This window comes from Zalophus californianus, chromosome 6 (genome assembly GCF_009762305.2).
Source record: "Zalophus californianus isolate mZalCal1 chromosome 6, mZalCal1.pri.v2, whole genome shotgun sequence".
In the NCBI taxonomy this organism is placed as follows: domain Eukaryota; kingdom Metazoa; phylum Chordata; class Mammalia; order Carnivora; family Otariidae; genus Zalophus; species Zalophus californianus.
Genome location: NC_045600.1, coordinates 13,632,688 through 13,655,897, shown reverse-complemented (window position 1 = coordinate 13,655,897; position 23,210 = coordinate 13,632,688). Strand labels below are relative to the sequence as shown.

At 41.9% G+C, this 23,210-nt stretch overlaps 1 protein-coding gene, 1 non-coding gene and 1 pseudogene across 6 annotated transcripts in view; all 3 read left to right on the top strand.

Annotated features, from left to right (window-relative positions):
• Nucleotides 1-15,312, top strand: part of TDP1 (tyrosyl-DNA phosphodiesterase 1) — a 92,427-nt gene extending 77,115 nt beyond the window's left edge. For 4 of the 5 annotated variants that reach the window (XM_027570772.1, XM_027570775.1, XM_027570774.1 and 1 more), the window contains one exon: nt 8,319-11,243. In XM_027570772.1, the coding sequence (XP_027426573.1) occupies nt 8,319-8,392 (74 nt within the window). In that variant the 3' untranslated portion in view covers nt 8,393-11,243. Of the gene's footprint in view, nt 1-8,318; nt 11,244-15,184 lie in introns of those variants that run through there. The other variant, XR_003515756.1, reaches the window with a different exon arrangement.
• LOC113910810 lies at nt 2,514-2,619 on the top strand. Its single transcript, XR_003516295.1, has one exon. It is a non-coding gene; the product is annotated as a small nucleolar RNA U13 (small nucleolar RNA).
• A 4,180-nt stretch (nt 15,313-19,492) lies between the features above and the next one.
• On the top strand, nt 19,493-20,094 carry LOC113909353 (annotated as a pseudogene).
• Nucleotides 20,095-23,210: the final 3,116 nt, after the last annotated feature.

The following is a 23,210-nucleotide window of genomic DNA, read 5'->3' as shown; positions in this document are numbered from 1 at the left end:
AGGCCTCTTTACTATCTGGGTTAATGAAAGACCACTGAATTATCATAGCTGCTCTGTTGCAATATCCTGTCACAAAGCCTCTATACACTCACAAGAAGTGAAGATGACAAATAATGGCTTAATATCTTGATGAAAATAATTTTCACTTCACAGATACCTCTCATCCTCTTAAAGGGGAGATCGCCAGGCTGCCCTAGACTATGACTTTCTTAAAGGCAGTGACCAAGTATTTTTCATAATAGAAAGTCGTTGGAACATTGGTTCAGGTTCATGTTTTTGGAGGAAAGCTGGCCGGCATGAGTGGGACCAGCTCCATCCCAGGTGTGACCCAGCCCCACAGGCTGCACTTGTCTTAGCCCTAGAATATCTGTCTTTAAAGCAAGTTCACACTTACAAGACTCACACAGGAGCAGTTGTATAATCAGGACATGCTTATTAATTTAAAATGGCAAAAGGTCCTATTACAACCAGCATATTTTCCCCTGGAAGGTAGATGCCTACACAGATAGCCAGATTATAGTCAATGATTTTTGAGTAAATTCTGAATCTGAACAGGGAAAATTTGGTTTTTGTTTGGAAAGTTTTAATGACATCGCTCCATTAATATTCCAAAATCTCTGATTCCCTAACAGAGTCAGCCCTGCCCACTGGGTCCCTTTCTTCCCTGGACAGTGTTAGATGGGTTTTAGCTACTCCCTCACCCTCACTTGCCCTTTCTGGTTTTGGTGGTAAACCAGACCTTCCCCTTCCAGTGGACCTGTTTCTTCAATGGTATTAACTTTGTCAGATGTGTCCATATAGTCTCATGCTGTCTAGGGTGCAGCTGCAGAGCTATAATCTAGAGCTATAATCAGTCATATTGATAGCAAGCTTCAGAAGGTGTTCTTTTTTTCCTTCTTTCCAATTTATGTATATTGAGTCCTCTGAATTTGTTGTATATTTATGCATCTTCATTTTTCACTAGCAAGATCATATCAGTTTTATCAGAATTTCAGGGAATCTGTCTCCTCCCAACCCCCCCTGCACACACAAGTGAAAAATAGTGCTTTAGAACTAGGCTCTGTTTGTGCCAACCTTGCAACCTAAGTGACCTTGGGCAGTTATTTGCTTTCTCTAGGCCTTAGTGTCTCTATTTGTAAAGTGGGAAAATAAGAGTGCCTACTTCATAGAGTTTGTTGAAAAGAGTAACCAAGATGTTATCTGTAAAGTACCTGACACAGTCTCTAGTGCAGAGTTAGCAGTCACTAAACATTAGCTGTTGTTTCTGTTATTTAGAATATCCAGTTCAGTTCCTGGCGTGTATAATGGACCGGTGTTCATTTTCTCCCCTTCCCCTTGCTGAGCGGAGGATGAAAAGAGCCTAAGGCCCATGTGGGACGGTCCCTAAACCCACCCAGCGTCTCAGGATCTGATGGTGAAAACCTCTCCTTCCACCTTCCAGCTTTATGCTGTACCTTTGTTTTTTCTCCTACTGTCTGTTCGTGTTCCTTTCTTTTGTTTTTTTCTTTCCTCTTTAAACCTGAGTTCTGAATAAGCTTATTAGAGGTGGGGACGGAGGACCATGGACTGAGTGTGACTTCCTGTGGTCTGGCCTTGGGCTCTGTACTTTCTACCCCCAGCCCAGAACCTTGGCTGGAATTCCACCTCCTCCACTTAATCCTAATCTCCAAAGGACTTTGAAAGCAAGAATGAAAGAGATAGAGGAGCCTTAAAAATATCCTGAGGTCCCTTCAGTTTTGATAGAAAAAGCATTCTCAAGAATTTAAAAGTTTCCAACTGGGTAGTATCTTAGACTCTGTAACAATGAATCTTTTACTTGGCCAGCAAGCAGAATGTTTTCCATTGTTTAGCAAAGTTTTCTGGGTTTATACATTTCCTTTGAAAGATAGATACAAGAGAGACTGGAGCATTTTATTTTTTATTAGCACAGTTTTACCTTCCACGCTGCTTCAGTAGCATGCAGAATAATGCCAGTCACTCAGATGCCACCAGTTCATATGTAGCCAGCATTCACGGGAATCCTACGGACTAGAGGAAAGGTGTCAGATTTGGAAAAGTGAGTGGTTAGGAACATTTCAAAAGCACTTTGTTTGAAAATGGTTTTCAAACCACTGTAACATGTATAAGATCTTGTTCGTTATTTTTTAAAATCTGAGGACTATACAGAAAGCTTAGCAAAGAAATACATTGCTGTGAACAAATTACAGTTTATTGCAAGATACCAGCAGACATCCTTGAAACCAAGAAATCGATCAAATAATAAAGCAAAACAGACACAGCTGCAGGCCCACCTTGCTTTACACAGTACTTGCTGCTTATCTGTTTTCTCCACAGTTGTATTACTAAGAACCTGCTGTGTGCAGACACTGTCTAGGTACTTGGACTACGTCTATGAATAAGACAAACACAAATCCCTGGCCTTATGGAGTTGAAATTACTCTTCACTTGAAAAGTTATACCTAACCAAACTCATTTGACTAATAGGAGTTGTAGTTTTAAAGGAAATCTTTTAGATCCTTTTGTAGTTCGTTAAGTGTGATGATTGGGTATTCACGCCAATGTGTGACACGTGCCTTCCTCAAACTTTGTTACGATCTCGGCACAATTACCCATCTGACGTGAGAAAAAAAAATCTTTTATAAAGCAAAGTCACCAACGTTTAAATCTTATTTCCATATGTCCCACTTGCTATGTGACCCTGAGCCTGAAAAGAATAAAATAGACCAGTATGTGATCTCTCCTGAGCTATTATATGCCAGAAGCATCTGCTTTGTCCTCCCTTTTTAGCTTATATTCTTTGTATTCTCTGATACACTGTAAAGTGGGTAAAACAAGGTAAGGTTAAGTAAAGCCTATCTTATTTGGACTTAAAGAATAAATTATGTGTCAAATTTAAGAATAATTGAACATACAGAGCTTCAGAGACTTTAGTTATGTTAAATGACCTGGGTTGTTTTTTGGTGTTTTTTTCTCTTTTTTTTTTTTTTTAATACACATGGTAATATGTATACAGTTGGCCCTTGCACAGTGTGGGAGGGGTAGGGACACTGACCCCCAGCGCAGCTGAAAATCTGCACGTTACCTTTGACTCCCCAAAAACTTAACTACTAATAGCCTACTGTTGACCAGAAGCCTTACTGATAACATAAACAGTCAACACATATTTTGTATGTTATATGTATTTTACACTGTATTCCTACAATAAAGTAAGCTAGAGAAAAGAAAATGAAAATTATAAGGAAGAGAAAATACACTTAAGTAATGTATGTATATTTATTGGGGAAAAAAGCCCACATGTGAGTAGACCTGTGCAGTTAAATCCATGTTGTTCAAGAGTCAACTGTAGTATTTATTTTTAATTTTTTGTCATAATTTCAGATTCAGAAAAAAGTTCTAAGTACAAAGAATTCCCATATTCTCTTCACCCAGGTTCTCCGAATGTGAATATTTTATAATATTTACATAATCCTTCTTTCTCATGTTAACTTTTTTCTGATCCATTTGAAAGTTGTAAACATGTTTGCAATCTCTAAATACATCAATATATATTTCTTAAAAACATCTTACATAGCCACAGTACAGTTACCAAAATCAGGAATTAACATTGATTGAATACTGTCATCTACAGAATTTATTCAGATTTCATCTGTTGCCCCAATAGTGTCCTTTATAGCAAAAGGGAAGTTTCAGGTTACATGTCACATTTGATCATCACTCTTTTTAGTCTCCATTAATTTGGAATAGTGCCACAATATTTTTGTGTATTTTATGATACAATTTGCTGAGCACAGGCCAGTTATTTTATAGATGGTGAGGGACTTTGTCCATTGTTTTTTTGTAAGTAGGTCCAGAGTATGCACTTTTGCCAAGAACACCACAGAAGAGATGTTGTTTTTCTTAGTGCATCATATAAGAAGTCACATGATAACAATCTGCCTGATTACTGATAAAGTCAGTATTGATCAATTGGTTAAGGTGGTATCTGCCAAGTTGTATCTTTTGCAGGTTTTGTATATTTTAGAATTTAAGTTTTAAATGTCTAGAACTAAGCGAATTAGCTGTATACGTAATTGCTCAGTCGGAGAGGTCATTAAAACCTACTTGGCACATGAGATACACCTGATCTAGATTTAGCATATATATAGTATATATAATCCTCTAAAGTGCTTTAAACCATTGGTTCCCAGATAGTAACCATTCCCCCTACTGCTTTATTCATTTGAAATAATTCCTCGAATTTAGATAGTACAGGAATAAACTTCAGTCTAGACCTCTCATAATTATTGCTAAATAGTAGAGACTGATTCATAAAGTATTTATGTAAGGGAAACGAAGCTGATTTAACTTTCTAATCCAAAGAAAATGCAAAAGAAGTAAGTCACTTAAAATCGTTGTTGATATGCTTAATTTTCAAGGGCCTGTTGTTTGAAAGATCTTTAGAAATGAGGATTTTTTTTTTTTAAATGAGAGAACCAGGAAAGGTTTTTAGACAGGATTTTGGTCATCTCCTTTAATAAAATCTTTTTGTTTCATAGTACAAACAGAATCCTGACACCAAACTTCCACCTTAGCTTTTAAAATTACTTTGTAAACAGAAACCTTAAGGAAATCTGAAATTATCAAAGTAAAAAGTAATTTTATCAGATGGTATTGAAATCAGTACTTGGTTTTTAGCAATTTGAATTATACTTCCTTCCACTGGATAGATTGTTCTCTTGTGCTTTTTTTAGTCACAGATTAATACGGGAGATCGTCACAGAAAAGAGAGTTAATGGGTTTCAGATAACACTGGAATCACAATTACCAAAGATTGCATCTCTACTAGGTCGGTAACCCAGTGTAAAATATTTTGGAGCTTTCCTTTGTATTGCAAGCTGGCAAGTGTTTTATCCATTCGTTGATTTCAAGGTAGGCTAAGGTAAAGTGGCATCAGAAATCTCATTAGTTCATCTCTTTGGGATCACTCACACGCCATATACAAATACAGTCTGTGCCTGATACAAGGAAAGAATTAAAGGTGATTGCTCAGGTGACAGACAGTGGCTTCTATAGGTAGGATATCAAGTTCCCCTGAAGACAGTGGGAAATGTGTGTATGGGTGTTTGGACATGGGGGTCAAGGCCTAACTGTAACACAAGGGCCATTTCTTAGAGGATTAGAGCAAAGAGCTTATTTCCTGGCTAAGTAGAACGGGGTATTGTATTTGGGTTTGGCTGTTAAAAAACCTGATGGACCTACACAGCATATAGAATAATGACAATCCTCACCCACTGTGAGTTGAGGGTGGTGATCATTATATTATAGCAGCTAGCACTCATCAAGTACTTATGTGCCAGGAACTGCTATGAGCACTTGACCTGAGTTTATTGAATCCTCACTGCCCCCATGATACCAGTACTAATACAACCCCTACTTTATAGACAAGGAACCTAAGCACTCAGGTCAGTTTGGTCAGGGCCCCATGTCTGCCATGTCCATGACCCCTTTACCATCACCCTGTGCCACCTCCCCACAGAGAGCTAAGTTATGGAGTTAAGAGATGTCAGATGCACGCAGTCCTCAACTGACTGACCACAGGGACAGATGGAATAGACACAGAGATAAAACCCCTTGGTTGTCCCCTCATCCCCAGCCTTCCTGCCATGGCCTTAATGTTGGCCTCACTGTGTCTCACCTAGGCTGCACTGCCTATTCATCTCCCTGGTGTTGGTCCCCTCCCAGTGGACATCATCTTCTCCCCTGCTGCCATGCACCTCTCATCTTGTCACACTCCTGTTTTAAATCCTTCCATTATATCACAGGAAAAAGCTCATCCCATTTAGCCTCTGATCTCAAACTCTGATTGTGTTAAGATCACCTTTAGAACTTGGTAAGAATGTGTAATGCCAGGCCCCAGCCCAGACGGATGGAAAGAAATTCCCTCGAGGTGAGCTCTGGGGAAATGCTCTGGCAATTCTCAGGTCAGCCAGGTTCGGGAACCACTGCGCTGACGTGGTCAAGTTCAGAATTCTGGCTCCACGGCCTTCCTGCTCGTCTGTCTGTCCCCCTGGACTATAAACTGAGAGGACCCCTGCTTTGTCTAGCAGAGTACCTGGCATCTAACCAGCACTCGACAAATATTTCAAACATATGCAGGACTATTTCATGAGGCAAGTTTTTCTTTCATGGGACAATTTAGGAGGATTGCTTAAAACAGGCTTTCATCTAAGCCAGTAAGTGTGAATGCTGACTTCCAGTAATGGTCAGAAGACAACAGAGTCACAACCACCTCTTACCTTCCTGTTAGCCTTTTTGCGTCTCTCTCCCCAGGTAGTGGTGAACCTCTCAGCCGGCATGGCACATGGTCAGCCCGTAGGCAGAGACATTTGCTCATTTATCGAGCGGTGTGTCCAGGGATTTGCCAATGGATAGTTATCTTACTTGGTTATCGTTGGCTAATTGTGAGGGAGAGGAATAAATGCAGTGGTGGTCTCCAAGATGCTGGCTCACTGGCACGTGTTTGCATCACAAACCCTGCCTCAGTGAAGAATCTAATAGCTACTGCCATAGCAAGGATCGGGGTGTCCTTTGCCTTGGGGATGAAGTAGAGCTGATGTTACCCAACGGAGCAGTCTGCAGGAAAAGATGGGAGAAGTCCAGCCACAGAAGACCATGTCCCCCGTGGAAGAAAGCCAGTGGTTCAGGCCAGTGGGGAGCTGTGGGGAGTCTAGCACTGCCAAACCCTCAGCCTTTGATGAAGCGTGTCGCACAGGCCCTGGATTATGGCTCTCTCTCGGGCTTAACAAGCTTGCTTCAGGCTCTCCCACCATCTCAAGGCCGAAGACAAGAGAACAGGGTTCTGATAACTTGTTGCCATCTTCAGCCTTCTTTCCCTGCACATCTGCTGGGTCCTGCTGTTTTCATGCTGGCGCGGCCGTTATTCAACACCGTGAGGTGTGAGGAGAGCCTCCCTTTGTTTGCCAGGCCATCCTCCGAGCTGCGCTCTGCCTCTGTTCGGGAAGAGAAGCTTCCCCGAGAGTGGGTTGGTGGTGCTGGGCGGCTGCTTCTGCCGATGGTACCCTCAGCACACCTGCCGCGTGGCCGCCTTACTGTAAGCATTCACCCCTTCGGAGTTGTCGTAGCTCCTCCTCTTCAGGACAGTTATGTGGGGATTGATTCTTAACCCTAGCGACCTATTTACACCCTACCCCTACTATTATGGTTCTTTAGAATTGGTTTGATTCTAGGAGTAGTGAAGCATGGTAAAAGTGATTTGCTCTGATTTTTTTCAATTTCTGAAACCCCAGTTAAAAGGGAAATTTCATGTTTATTGAGCACCTACAACATGCCAGGAACTTCCACAGGTGTGCTCCCGGTTATGTTTCAGGATCCTCATGAGAGGTTGCTTATGTAGCTAATTCCCATTTCACAGCTGAGGAACCCGAGGCCAAGATCGCAGTGTTTTCCCGAGTTTGCAGAGAAGGATGAGGGCAGGACCTGAACCTAGGTCTTCAGTGTTCTCTCCATTGTGTCCTACCGAGGCATGTTGCTTGCTACACCATCGGTCTACAGTCATTATACAGAGAGGTTCATACCTCATCAATTATTAGCCTTAAGGGACAGAACAAAACCATTTCATGGAGGTGGCCTCAGGCCTCTCGATTATATGTGACCATGACCCGCTGAGAGCAGTGTGTGCCATCTGTTACTGTTGGCTTCTCCCGCGCTGTAAAAGATAACAGCTGCACTTTGTGAGCTTCTTGCTCTGCGGGATGCTCTCGGACACTACATGCGTTTATCTCACTTCCCCTCCTGACCGCGCCACAGTCAGGTACACAGAAGGAAACTGAGGCTGACAGAGGCAAAGTGACCGGTCAATATAAGCAGCAAGCCAGGATGTACACCCTGGTTTCTGCTGGCCTGCTTCCATGTTCACTTGCCCGTGTCAGCATGAACCTTTGCCAATAGCCACTGTCTGAAATGGGCTGTTGTCTGGGGTTGGTTCAGATAGGGTTCTTAAGGGGGTGCCTGAGTGGTGCAGTTGGTTAAGCGTCTGACTCTTGGTTTTGGCTCGGGTTGTGATCTCAGGGTCGGGAGATTGAGCCCCGCATTGGGCTCTGGGCTCAGCACGGAATCAGCTTGAGATTCATTCTCCCTCTCCCCTCCACCCCCCTGTGTGCTCACGGGCACTCACTCTCATAAATCTTTAAAAAGAGGAGAGGGGTTCTTAACAATGTGTAAACGTGGTGGTTTTATCCTATCAGGTAAGTGAATTTTTTGTAATCCTGTTCAAATAAGTATTATACATATGTAATGTGGTTTGTTTGTTTTTTCCCCAGATCGGCCATGGATTTGGAACATTCCTTATACCAAAGCACCAGATACACATGGGAATATGTGGGTTCCCTCCTGAGAATCTTAAAGCACTGTGAAATTTAGGTTTAAGACCTCAAGCCCCAAATAATAGATGTTCTAATTTGTACTGGATGTTCACCCTTAAAGTTTTATCTACACCCCTAACAAAACTCTGCACAGCTCACTCTTGTGAACGTGTATGCTGGTTATACTTTTAATGGTCATTAACAGTGTCACTAAAAAATCTATTTTCTTAATTCACTTTTTTAAGCTTTGGAATGAAAGCTATCAAACTCAACAATGTTGAGTATAGACATACAGTCATCCTCAAAGTGATATGTGGAATTTCATGATGGTGTTCACTCTTCCGAAGTGAAGATTGACTATGTGTGTTGTATTCCATCCATCCTGAAAGGTGCTCTTCATTCAATCAAAACTTGTCAGGGGAAGAATGTGATCATTTGATTATCACCCAGCCCTCCACTTTCTGAGTGTTGTCTTGGGGTTGCTGGCCCTGAGTCTGCAGACGTTCCTGGCCTCTGTCATGGAGGTCGGTGTGGCTACCCTTCATACGCACTGAGTCCTACTGCCTCTCATCGTCCTGCAGCTTCATGAGGCTTTTCATCCTGGCGTCATGCTGGCTGCCTCTCTGCTTACAAATGTGTCCTGCCATTTCCTCACCCATTCCCTGGAACGGATGGGTGTCTTTCATCACCACCCCCAAGTTTCCAGAAAAGACTGCTCACAACCCTATAAAAGCACAAGTATCTTACTTGCAAGAAACCCTGAAAGGTAACCTTATTTGGTGCCTTCAGTTCACAAGCAAGGGAACGGAGGCCCAGAACGGTTTAAGGTGTCCCCCACATCACAGCTGGTTTGGGTCAAAGCTGTGAATGTCTCCACTTTATGTACGTATGTCCTTCATACTTAGGAGTCACGTTCTCCTATGATGATGTAGACCTTTTCTACATGAGGCTGATTTCCAGTTTGTCTCCAGCCTCTTTATCTTACAACTTTGAAGAGTGTAGAATATTAATTTTGAAAGATTTCTGAAGATAGCTTTTCAGACTGTTCTTCAGGCCTACAATTTTCACCTTAGGACCCGGCAGGGCAGAGCGGGGGTGCTGTCATAGAAAAGTCTGGGAAGACAGCTGCAGACCCTCCACCCTTCTCCTGTCACAAACTCCGCTTTACCTATTCTATGTTTTGGGATTCTGTAAAGGGTATTATCTGGGATTATATGTGTGTGTATGCATGCTTGCACTGCTTTAAAAGTTGAAAAGCCACTGAATTATTATTACCTGTGTAGTGAGCTGGTTAAACTAAGGCTTAGACCTTTCATGACCCTGCCTTCTACTTCCCAGAACATGCAAACCCTCCATCACATGAGCCGGGAAGGCAGTGGAAAGGCGTCCGGGGCTGGCCCAGAGTGCGTGCCCGGCAGTCTGTGTGTCCAAAGGCCTGGCAGGGGACCCGAGATTCTCCCCAACATGGTGGTCCCATCCTGGGTGGGGGTGGAGCAGCACCAAGCAAGGGTCTCAGCAGCGTCACCATGACAGCAGTCTGCCTGCTCTGCAACAGGACTCAGAAAGCCTGGGCTCTGCCGGGTGGGTTCAGCCACTCGAGAGGACAGCGGCAGATCGATAGCAGTCCCTGGGCAGAGTCGGTCACACAGGTACATTTTTCATCTGATCCACATTACTGCAGAGTGGGTTGGAGCTCAGCTGAAGTCAGACTGCCAAAGTTTGAAGCCCAGCTCTGCCACTTATGGCTGTGTGACCTAGACCAGGTTATTTAACTTCTCTATGCGTTGGTCCCCTCAACTGTAAAATGTGGGTGGTGGTGGTAATACTCCTCACGGAGGATGATGGAGAGTGGTGAGTGAATGCGTGAAGATACTCCGAGCCTGCACAGCATGAGAACTGTCCAGTGATTGATTGCTCCTGCCATTGCTACAGTTGACCCATTAGGATTATCCTCGTTTTCCTGATAAGGAAATCGGGACTCAAAAAGGTGAAGTGATTATGCAAGGTCATACTTGTAGAAAGTGCTCTCACCAGTATTTGAACCCAGGTCTGGCAGCATCCACGGCCTGTTTTCTGCCAGGTGGCCCAAGCTCCCAGGCAGCATGGTATGTGAGGAGAGGGACAGTTTTTACCCCTCGAGTGTATTGTGGACACTTTTATAGAATACAGAATCGGGTGCTTGGATGTTCCAGCACTGTCAGATTACAGTGGAAGTTTCTAAATGCTTATTTTCTGTACTCCTCACAGACCAGTTCTGGTCCATGGGCCGTACTTCCAAGTAACATTCCTCTACACCCAGTAGGGACCCAAAGGGGCCCATCTGGAAACACAAGTTCTGTAGAATGGGTGGCTAGGTACATCAAGGTAACATTAGGGGAAGCCCATGACCAAGGGTTATGCACTCTGGGTGTCCAGGCCCAACTGCTAACGGCAGCCTTCTGTGCCCCTTACCCTGGTCAGCATGGGCTGGGGGAAGGCAGGCCAGCATAGGTAGGGTCATAACATGAGCTTTCTGGGCATAGTTGATCGCATACACGGAAAACAATGCCCCAAGAATAATCAACATGGGAACCCAAAAAGCAAGCAGTTCTGCCTCATCTGGTCCTTTTTTAAATGGAACTGAATTACCCAAAGTGCTACAAAAAAGCATCATCAAATGTGTCTGCTAATGCTTGAGGAAATTACTTCCATTATTCTGGGTTGGGGTTTAACAATTACTTCTCCCTGACTCCAGGAGCACTCACCTCGCCCTTGTGTCTGCAGGTAGCTGCCTGCCACCTTTTTATTTATTTTGATGTAGTGATCCATGATTCATTGTTTGCGTATAACACGCAGTGCTCTATGCAGGACGTGCCCTCTTTAATACCCATCACCGGGCTAACCCATCCCCCCACTACCCTTCCCTCTAGAACCCTCAGTATGTTTCTCAGAGTCCACAGTCTCTCATGGTTCGTCTCCCCCTCTGATTTCCCCCCCTTCATTCTTCCCCTCCTGCTATCTTCTTTTTTTAACATAGAATGTGTTATTTGTTTCAGGGGTACAGGTCTGTGGTTCATCAGTCTCACACTTCACGGCACCCACCACGGCACACACCCTCCCCAGTGTCCAGCCCCCAACCCCCCCGCTGCTGCCTTTTATCCTTTCCCCACCACCTCTCCCTGCTTCAGATCTGGAAACACCAGCCAGCGACTGTATACATGCTGAGGGTAAACATCCACCTCACAATTCAACTTCCTGCCGCTTCATAAAGTTCTATTATAGGAGACGTACTGACTGAATAAGGAGCGTCTTAGCATGCAGACAAAGGAACCACTGCCGTTCTGGGGAGTTTTTTCTTGATCTTTGGAAAGCTTACCTAACATTCTTTTAGAGATGGACGTGTAGCCAAAAGTCTAAACGAGATCTTCATACTAGATGAATTTCAATAGAATATTCTGAATGAGTGTTTGAGTCCTAAAACATTTTAAGACAGAAAATTGTCAGTCCCTACATGTAGCAACTTAAGTCGCTTGCCATTTTGGCAGGAGGATTCCGAGTCCCCTTCACCTCCCACATACTCTTAAGAGAGGAATGGGTCTTCCACCAGCTGCTTTTGTGGGGTGAAGGAGGGAGAGGTTTTTTTTTAAAAAATTTTAAGATTCATCTATTTTAGAGAGCGAGAGGGAGAGAGAAACAAGCAGAATCTGCCCTGAGCTCAGAGCCCGGCGCAGGGCTTGATCTCACAAGCCTGAGATCACGACCTGAGCTGAAACCAGGAGTCGGGCACTTAACCCACTGTGCCACCCAGGCACCCCTAAATTACTTTTTATCACATTCCTGAGAAAGGCTGCCTGGTTTTAACTATAGTTGATGCAAATCGTCCTTGAAATTCACTGATTTGGGAGGCTGTATTTTTCCATATATTGTAATAGCCAGTGTTTCCTGAGCTTTTCCTATGTCTTGACTCCTGTGCTTACATGCTTTACATTTAAGCCTCACATTAGCCTTCTGTGAAATAATATCCATAAGGTTCCACGGTGGAGCCCAGCTTTATTTTCCTGGGTTCTTGTGTAGAAGTTAAATAGTTCTCCTTAATAGAAGTTACATACGTGACTTCCAGCACATATGGTTTCTGCATCAGATTTGGTATGCTGAAAATAAGGACCTTAGATTCCATTTTGTCACAACTTTTTTCCACATAAAATTAGTTTACTTTCTAGGGAAATGACATATTAGTCCATTTTGAAATCATTTTTGGATGATCTGGATATTTGGTTCAAATCTTAGGACATTTTACTTTCTCCCTCGTAACTGAAAAATGAGAGCTGTAACCCGTTCTGTAAAAGTACTTGGTTTTGACTGGTGAATACTCAAGAAGGTTAGATAGGCATTCTTTCTTTACATTCATAAAATGTAGTAATTGTATTGATGAATGCTGTTCATTATAATGACAAAGTATGATGGCAAAAGTGCAGGAACTCAATGGCACAAGTAAAATAGCTTAAATATTATATAGGATTAAATCTAAAATTCTGTTGATAATGTGCTAACTACATGTATGCATGGATCCCACTGTAACATTTTTGGCAAATTTTCCAAGTTTAGTAGTCCACTTTTTTCAAGCAATATCCAGGCCAAAAAAAGTACTACAAACCTACATTTTCTTACTGCATTTTTAGCAGCTAGTAAGTTACAGGTCTTAAGTGGCTCTTATAAGTCTTAAGGAGTAATGTGCAGCCATTTGCTCCTGGGAGAATGCTAGCAGTGCCCACAGCCAGAACCCAACATGGAGACAGGTGGTCACCTCTAAGCCCAGACTCTCTACTGGTCCCCGTAAGAACACTGACCAGCGAGTACGGAGCACTTGGTGTGTGCCAGGTACTGTTCGTGTTTTCTGTCTTAACGAGCCAAATCGTAATAGCCCAGTGCTATTACCACAGCCATTTTACAGATGGGGAAACTGAAATTATTTGTCCAAAGTCACACAGCTGGCAAGGGCAGAGCTGGGATTTGAATCCGGGGAGTACTGCTGAGGAACCAGGCACAAGTGTGGCAGACGTTCCCAAGCTCCAGCCAAGGAGTGGCCTTGCATACAGGATGTGTAACAGTAGCCACAAAACCAGGCACACCTTCATCCACTGGAACAGCAAATCCTAGTTGGCATGACTGAACTAGCTATGGGTCCATAAAATCAACTGCTAAATGCTGCATTAGCATTCAGGCCTGAGTCACTGAATTATTAAAGCCAGAACCTCACCGTGGAACTGGTTCCTTTGAAGTGTGAGCATCAACAGCTGAAGACGTTGCTGTGTTAAGTACGTTCTGTTAATTTCTCTGACTGAAACCTGGTGTTTCCACGGACTAGACCTAAAGCAGAGAACAGAAGGGATTACGCCAAGTGTCAAAAGAGAAGGCAGCATGGAAAACGCTGGAGGAGGAGGGCAAAAGGCAGCCCAGGAAATGAAAGGAGGGTGCCTCATGCAGTGACGAGGGGTAGCGAGCAGACATGGGGCCAAAGCAATGCAAGTCGGGGTAAAGACAGACTTCTAAGCAAGTCCATCTCAAGTACGCTCTGTTCTCTCAGGCCTACCAGAAGCCCCACTGAAACTTAAGGCATTGTTCCCTGGTCCCTTTGTGGTGAGGTTTTCAGAGCACTCCACTGTGATTAAGAACCTGGAAGGCATCTGGACCAGTCTTTAATACACAGGAAACTCAGAAGGGAAAGGTGAGGGATGAATTGTATCCATAGGGAATTTATTACAGATAATAATCAATCATAGGTAACTATATACATCACACTGTGGGGCAGGTGACACCCTCATTTAGGGAGGGTTAAATAAGATTTCATGGTCACAACTAGTATGTGTTCCCTTCTGGCCCCAAGGACAGAGACGATGCCACTCTGCATGCTCTTGGTAGCTCTTTGCTCATAGGTCCTTTAGAAGTTAACATTATGGTAGCTGCTGATTTTGTTTCTTCAGATAATTGACATAATGAAAATTTAAAAGCCCCTAACATATTTGCTATTCAATAATTTTTCAATATTTTTATGAAAGAATACATTAGGATGTTTTTACAGCTACAGAAGTCAGATGGGCATAAACAAACAAAAGACTAGCAAATGCTGGAGCCAGAGGATCATAACATAACAGTCTCCAGGTCCAGAATATCCGCTTTCAGGAATATGGATGCCATTCTCCAGCAAGCTTTCTCCACCCAGAGGCTGAAATACCCACCCCGCTCCAGGATCTCACGTTACTTCCTGTTGGTTATTTTAAAAAAACAGACAAAACACCTTCTTTCCCAGTAGCTTGCAGCAAGTCCCCTGATGCACCTGTTGGCCCTGTTAAGTCACCTACCCATCCCTGGTACAAGCACTCCAGATTAGGAGACTGCCCCTCATGAGAAGGGTGCAGGTGGTGGAGTTCTCCAAAGACAAGTGGAAATGCCTGAAGTCCACTCCAGAGCAAGAAAGTATCTCTAGGTGAAGTATTAATAGTGTGCCAGAGGAACCTTTTTATGCCTCTTCCTTAAATAATGTGTGCGAGTGTGCAGATTTTATTTAAAAGCAAAAGTAAACCAAGAAGGAAATTTGTAAGTCCAAGTTTCTTGCAAATTTGCATAAATAAGTAAAAACCCTTGTAATGAGTGTGCTAAAGCTGATTTTTTCGAACTGCCAGTCAACACTTTAATGAATCATGAAATCAATTTAGGAAGTCATGACCAGCAATTTTCAATGAAATCTAGTAGAAAAATCTGAAAATATTTGGAGCACAAAGTGAGATGACTGTTTCAATTTATATGAGTGCATTCGGGGTTATAATATATAATATATTCCTCCCCAGGTTTGCTAGTTCAATCACACTGAGTGAAGACAGTTCCGTGGATAATGGCTTGAGATTGACAAGCCTGAAGGTGACTCAGCTCCAAGACACCCAGGACTCAGAATTGTCTGATCCCAGCTCTGCTCTCCACATCATGAGACCTTAGGCAAGTCATGTGATGCCTTTAAGTCTTCATTTTCTCATCTGTTAAGTGGGGGCTCATACCTGTCCGACCTCATGGGATTGTTTTAAGAATCAAATGAATCAAATCAAATCAAAGGGTGCTCTTAAACACTGGCAAGAACTCCATAAGTCTAAGTTGTAATGATTTTCATTCTCAAAGTGCTTGGGATTGGCATTCTCTCTCTGGGGCACTTAGATGGTAATTCAAGTGTAGAAAATAAACCCATGTCTTTGAAAAATTAGCATTTTCCCACAAATATTGCTTCTAAACTACTTCATGAAAGTCATTGTTGGAAGACGGGTAGGTTTGAGTCCTGGCTGCAGCAGGGTAACCAGGATTCCACAGAAAGGGGACCGTATTCACAAGGAAATGTGCCTCCCTGGACCCAGTCTCTCAAACACTCTCAACAACTCCATAGAACTGACCTGCAGACTTCCAGTCCTAAAAGTCCTGGATCCACGTTGCCCACTGCCTGTTGGGTGGGACTGAGGAGTCCCATGTTAATGTGAACCCCAAGGGTGAGTTGGCACTTTACCCCTGGAGGAAACCCATTTTACAAATGAAAAAACAGGCTCAAAGAGGTATGGGAACCTGCCTAAGGTTGCAATCTTGAAGATCATGAGAGCAAGCTCCTGCCTCCTGAACTCTGATACCAGAACAGGCTCAAGAGATGGACGTCTTTAATTATGCTTGGATGGGCAGAATCCACCTTTCGATAGGAGAATGGACTGTGTGGTCTCATTGAGCCACTCAACGAACCTTTCTAGAGACAGCCTGGGAACACTTCTAAAGAGCCCAGCCTCTGCCTTGCCATTACGTTCTTCTCTGGCTCTCCAGGACACACTTGGCAGTGGATGGCCTCTCTCCTTTGTCTCTAATTCCTATTCTTGGAGTGGCACCCTGGCTCCCACTCAAAGTAGAACTGGGTGGCCTTAAAAATGAGTTCAGGAGTGAGGAGAGGGGATTGGCTGCATGAGGGAACTTTTGGGGCAACAGAAATGTTTCATGATTGTGGCATTGGTTACATTTTACAAAACCCCTTGAATTTATACACCGAATTGGTAACTTTTCTTGTAAATGATAGCTCAATTTTAAAGTTGATTTTTAAAAACTCAAAGAATGCACAGGTCAGATATCCATTCACTTGTGCAAATTTTACGTTGAAAGAAAAAAAACTAAATTGTTGAACTCTAGTTTAATTATACATATGGCTGAAGGATTTAGGGGCAAGTAGTAATGGCTGCAGTTTAGTTTGAAATGCATAGAAATAAGGTGTATTAATGGATAGAGTTATGATAAAGTATAGGAAAACTTTACAATCTAGGCTACCACTATAAATTCTTTTACCTTTGTAGTATGTTTGAAAATTTCATTTTATAATGTTGTGGGAGAAACCACATAAATTCAGGTTTGTGGCAGGGCCAAATAGCCCCAGTTGAACCAACTCTTTCACAAACAGAAAATATAAACTCGGAGAAAAGTCTTTAAAAACCAGCTACTGAAAGTGACTGGAAGCTGTAGAAATGAAGGGGAGTTAACACTGGAAGAAAGCCACCACACTAGGTGAGTTTCCAGGCTTGCTTTGTTTAACCACTTTGGGCCTGAGGTCAGCGGCACCATAAAACCTGCAGGGGACATCTATAGTCTTGCTGGCTAGAAGATCCAGAGGACGGGGTTTGGAGCAACCACAGTCTGAGCATGAGGAAGGAAAGAACCAAAAAAGAGAGAACCAGAGAGAGGATTACCAGATTCTGTATATAAATTCTGCCCAAATCTCTGGCTGACTGATAAGCTGTTCATGCACACCCAAGGCCAAAATGACTGAACTAAAATTTAAGCTACTTCCCACTGCAGGGGAGACACTTTGCAGTTGAGTGCAGCCAAGTTAACTGCCTGTTTAAAATAATTTAAAAAATAATTATTTTCAGAGGAAAAGAACAGATTTCAGAGTTTCTACAACACCATCATAAATTATATATCAGTTACAATACTTAGGGTATAATCCAAAATTACTCAATTTACAAATAAAGAGAAAGACATGGCTTATTCTCAAAAGACAAGCAAAGGGGAGACCAAAGAATCTCCAAAGATTTTTAAAACAGCTAATAAAATTGTGTTCAAGAGTGTAAAAAAAAAAAATCTTATATTGAAAGAAAAGATAGCAAATCTCAGCAGGACAGTAGGAATTCTTCTGAAAGAACTGAGTGGAAATTTTAGAACTGAAAAATACAATACCGACGGGGGCAGTTTTCCCCCTCTGTGTGCTTCCTATACTCTCACATGACCACCACACTCAAAACATTTCTGGTCACCAGATGTGTGGGGGTGTTTTCCCTGCCAAGCAATTCTGAGACACCAGCTGGGTGTCCTACAATTTAAATTCACACAACCTGGAGATAGTGTGAGATCCCCCAGGTAAAGGTCTCAGTCCCACAAGACTGTCTCTACCCCACCCCTCCACACCCCAGTGCCATTTACAAGTCCAGGTTGTCACCTGTGCTTCTGACCCATTTGCTATAAATCAGAGGTTCCCATTACACCTCCTCAGGTTTGATTAATTTGCTAGAGCAGCTCACAGAACTCAGGAGAACACTACCAGTTTGTTAAAAGAATGATCAAGGGTACAGATTAATGGCCAGGTGAAGAGAGATATAGGGGGAAGTCTGGGAGGGTCCTGAGCGCAGGAGCATCTATCCCCATGGAGTGTGAGTGCATAACCCTTCCAGTGTGGATGGGCTTCACCAACCTGGAAGCTCCCCAAATCCTGTACTATTGGGGTTTTATGGAGGCTTCCTCACAGAGGCATGATCAATCATAAATTCCATTTCCAGCCCCTTCCCCTCTCTGGAAAATGGGGAGAGTGAGCTGAAAATTCCAAGTTTCTAATCATGGCTTGGTCTTTCTGGTGACCAGCCCCAACCCAGGAACCAAGCCCCCCCACCCCTGCCCCAGAGTCACCTCATTAGAATATAAGATGTTCCTAGTACTGTTACCACTTAGGAATTTACGAGGGTTTCAGGAGCTCTGTGTCAGGAACTGGGGCATGAACCAATAGGTGTATTTTCTATTATCTCACAATCTGAAATTAGAGGCTTCGGTAGATGGGCTTAGTAGCAAATGGAGAGGACAGAGGAGTCAGGGAACTTGAAGATAGGTAGATAGAAATTATCCAATCTGAAGAACAAACAGAAAACACTGAAAAGGGGATGGGGTGGGAATTAGGGATTTGTGGGATAGTATCTCAAGGTTTAAGTTCTGTGCGATCGAATGCTAGGAGATGAGTAAGTATGGGGCAGAGAAAATATTTAAAGAAATAATGGCTAAAAATTTGGTGAGACAAATTTACAGATTCAAGCAGCTCAGTGAATAAGCAACAGGGTAACACAAAAACTCCACTGGGTGCCTCCTAGTCAAACTCATGATGACCACGCTTAAGACAAAATCTTGAAAGCAGCTAGAAGGAACAGGAACAGTCATTTTGAATGACTGCTGACTTCTCATCAGAAACACGAGGCCAGAAGACACAAAATGTCTTTCACGTGCAGAAAGAAAGGTCATCTCAGAAATCTATATCTGGTGGAAACATCCTTCAAGAAGGAAGACAAAAATAACCACATTATCAGATAAAAGAAAATGAAGAGAATTTACAGATGTGCACCTGCAAGAAATGCTAAAGGACATTCTTCAGGCTGAAGGAAGAACATACCAGAGAGAAGCTCAAATATTCAGGAAGGAGGGAAAGTCACCAGAAAGAGCAAATATCTGCAAATATAGAAGACTCTCCTAAGAAATCTAGATTACAGAGGTGGACCAGGTCTTGCACCTGGTGGGTGTTGGCGCAGGCTGCGGGAGCTGTGACTGGAGCAGGTGGGGTCTGTGCCACCCGGGTGAGCTACTCACTTGGTGCACGGTTTCCTGTTCTCTCCCCCGCCCGGCTGCAGCTGGGGCCTTGCCTGATTCAGCCCAACCACGGCTTCAGGTTTGGACGAGGCTCCCTCAGCTCCCGCTATGCCAGCCTGAGGACAGGAAGCTTCTTTAAATCAAGGCTGACTGCAGAAACCCAGGGTCACTCCACTGTAGAGGGCGGTTGGAAGCTATAGAAAGATCTGGAAGAGGTGAAGGTGCTGCTGAAAAAGCCAGCTGAAAAATCCAAGAATGAGACAGAAATCAAGAACATGATGCAGCAGAAATCACAGAGAAAAGCAGAACTTGACAATGAAAAGCTGCTGCTGTGGTTGCTCCCATCAGAACAAGATATAAGGTGAAAATCGGTAATTACAAATGGGATCAGTCAGATTAGGTAAAGTAGATTTCACAAACTTAACTAGAGCTCATCAACTCCTGAGAATGTGCAGGTGCATTTCACAGAGAGGTCATTTGATCTTTTGGCAAAGAATATAAATGAGAAGAGTTATTCCCATGATTGTGAACAATCTCTTGAAACCCATCTCTGGAAGGCAGTTCAAAAAGAAGTCAAACGGACACAGTTCTTACGTAGAAAGAAAGCAGAAAACACGCAGTGGGACTGCTTGACTCAGGTTGAAAAAGAATGAGAAGAGAAAGAAAAGCCCTCTTACAACACTGAAACAGATCCTAGTGAGGGACTGATGAATGTTCTAAAGAAAATCTACAAAGATGGAGATGATGATATGAAGCGAACCATTAATAAAGCCTGGGTGGAATCAAGAGAGAAGCCAAAGGAGATACAGAATTTTTTCAGACTTTAAAGTCATTTTGGGAACTGTGATGTGGAAAAACTGATGTTTCCAATAAGGAAATGATGGTGAGCCGCACAGAGAAGTTTGACAGATAACTACTTACACAGCCTTCTTCTAATTAAAGGCAATGAATTCTCCTATTTCCTACTGGAGGATTTATTTAAATAAAATATGCTTATTAAACACTTCCTCCAAAGATGGTTTCCTTAGTAATCTGGGCATTTTGTTCAAGAAAGATAATATACATTCTTGTGTGAAATGTGAAAAAGCAAGTCTTGTCTAATGATAATGCCACATTGTGTGGGTATTTTTTGTTCAGCTAAGAGGTAGAAAACAAAAGTAATTAGTTCCTGACATAAGTTCCAACCAATGTAATAAGTAAAAATAAAACCTGAATTTTTACATTAAAACATATATTGCCAAACAATAAAAAATTGTATTGTGGGGTTTTAGCATATGGGAATGTGATTTGAATGACAATCATAGTCGACGTGGGGAAGAAGATGGGAAATGAACCCATATAGTTGCAAGGTTTCTATATTTTACACCAAGTTGTACAATAGTAGCTCTTAGAGGGCTATGAAAAGCTAATCCTTAGTGTAAACACAAAAAATGCCAAGAGATAGAGCTAAAAAGTCAATAGATAACATAGAATTCTAAAAAATATTCAGTTAATCCAAAAGAAGATAGGAAAGGAGGATCAGAAACCAGTGGGGACAAACAAAACAAATAGTAATATGGTAGACTTGAATCCAATCCCCCTAAATCACTACATTAAATATAAAGGGTCTCAACCTATATTTTCTAAGATGATAGCCACTAGCCACATGTGATATTTCAACTTAAATTACCGTTAAATTACAAATTTATTTCCTCAGTGGCACTCAAGAGCTCAATAGTCATATTAAACTACCATATTGAACAGCACAAATATTTACAAAATATTTCCATCACTGCAGTTCTTTTGAATAGTGATCTGATCAATCCAGTTAAAATTGCAGATTGTCAGACCTGACCAAAAATCAAACCAAAACCACCCAACCAACTTTCAACTATATACTGTCCACAACTAATCCACTTTAAATACATAAAGACGCAGGCTAAAAGTAGATGGAAAAGATACATGCAAATGTTAAGTACAAAAAGCCTGTGGTGACTAGATTAATATCAGATAAAGTAAACTTTAAAATAAAGGGTATTACCAGAGATAAAGGCATTTCATAAAAATAAAAGGGTTACTACATTAGGAAGATGTAATAATCATAAATGCTTGAACTTAATAACAGAGCTTCAAAGTATATGAAAAAAATTGACATAATTAAAGAAATAGACAATTCCATAATCATGGTTTGTGATTTTTTTAAAGAAGATTTTTTATTTATCCATTTGAGAGAGAGAGAGCACGAGAAGAGGGGAGGGGCGGAGGGACAAGCAGACCCCTTGCTGAGCAGGGAGCTGGATGTGGGGCTCCATCCCAGGACCCTGAGATCATGACCTGAGCTGAAGTCAGAGGCTTAACCAGCTGAGCCACCCAGGTACCTCATGGTTGGTGATTTTAACACTCTTCTCTCACCAATCAATAGAATAACTAGAGCAAACATCAGTAAAGACAGAAGATCTGAAAAACACTGTCAAGTACCTTGACCTAATTGACATATATAGACTCTACACTTTACCCAACAACTGCAGAATACATATTCAAGTGCATATGGTATGTTCACAAAGATAGATCCTATGCTGGACCATAAAATAAGTCTCAGATTTAGAAAGATTGAAACATGTTGAATATGGTCCTCTGACCACAGTGAAAATGTTAGAAATAAATGATTTGTCTTAAAAAACCAGATATTTGGAAATTAAGCAACACACTTTTTTTTAAAAAGATTTTATTTATTTATTTGACAGAGAGAGACACAGCAAAAGAGGGAACACAAGCAGGGGGAGTGGGAGAGGGAGAAGCAGGCTTCCCGCGGAACAGGGAGCCCAATGTGGGGCTCGATCCCAGGACCCTGGGATCATGACCCAAGCCAAAGGCAGATGCTTAACTACTGAGCCACCCAGGCGCCCCAAGCAACACACTTCTAAATAATTCATGGGTCAAAGAAGAAAAAGTTAGAAAATATTTTGAAAATTATATGAAAATATAACATACAGAAATTTTTAGGATGCAGCTAGCACAGGGAAAATGGAAATATAGCTTTAAAATGCTAACATTAGAAAAGAGGAAAGGTCTAAAATCAGTGACTTAAGTGTCCACATAAGAAGCTAGGGAAAAGAAGCAAAGCAAACCCGAAACAAGTAGAAGAGTGAAAATAAGAGTAGGAACCCCAAGTAGAATTTATCCCAGAAATGCAAAGTTGGCTTAACATTAGAAAAGCAATTAATGAAGTTCAATACATTAACAGAATAAAGAATATAAGATCATTGCAAAAGATGCAGAGAAAGCATTTGGCAAAATTCAGCACTCATTTATGATTTAAAAAAATAACTCTCTGAGAACTAGAAATAAAAGAAACTTAACCTGATAGAGTATTTATGAAAAACCCACAGTTGATATATTTAACAGTGAAAAACCGGAGGCTTTCCCTTAAGATCACAACAAGACAAAGATATCTGCTTCCACCTCTTCTATCCACCATTATACGAGGTCCTAACCATTTCAGTAAGAAAAGAAAAATAAATAGATGTCAGGAAGAAGTAAAACTCTATTTCAAATGGCATGATTTACAGAAAATCCTAACCAATTAACTACTACAAGTGAATTTACTGAGGTTGCAGGAACCAAATTAGTTCATAAAACTTTATATACTACAGCAGACAGTTGGAAAATGAAATCTTGAGATTTCACTTACAATAGCATCAAAACACCTAAAATACAATGAATTTACAAAAGATGTGCAAGACTTCTACATGAAAACTTGTAAGACTGAAATGAATGGAGGAATAAACCTCATTCATGAATTAAGAGGTCAGTACTCCCCAGAATAGTTTCAACACAATTCTAATGAAGATCCCACAAGACTTTTTCTGATGAAATTAACAACCTGATTCTATAATTTTTATGAAAACATAAAGGTCTTATAATACCCAAAGAAAATCTTGATAAAGAAGAGCACAATTGGAGGGCTCACAGTTCCTGATTTCA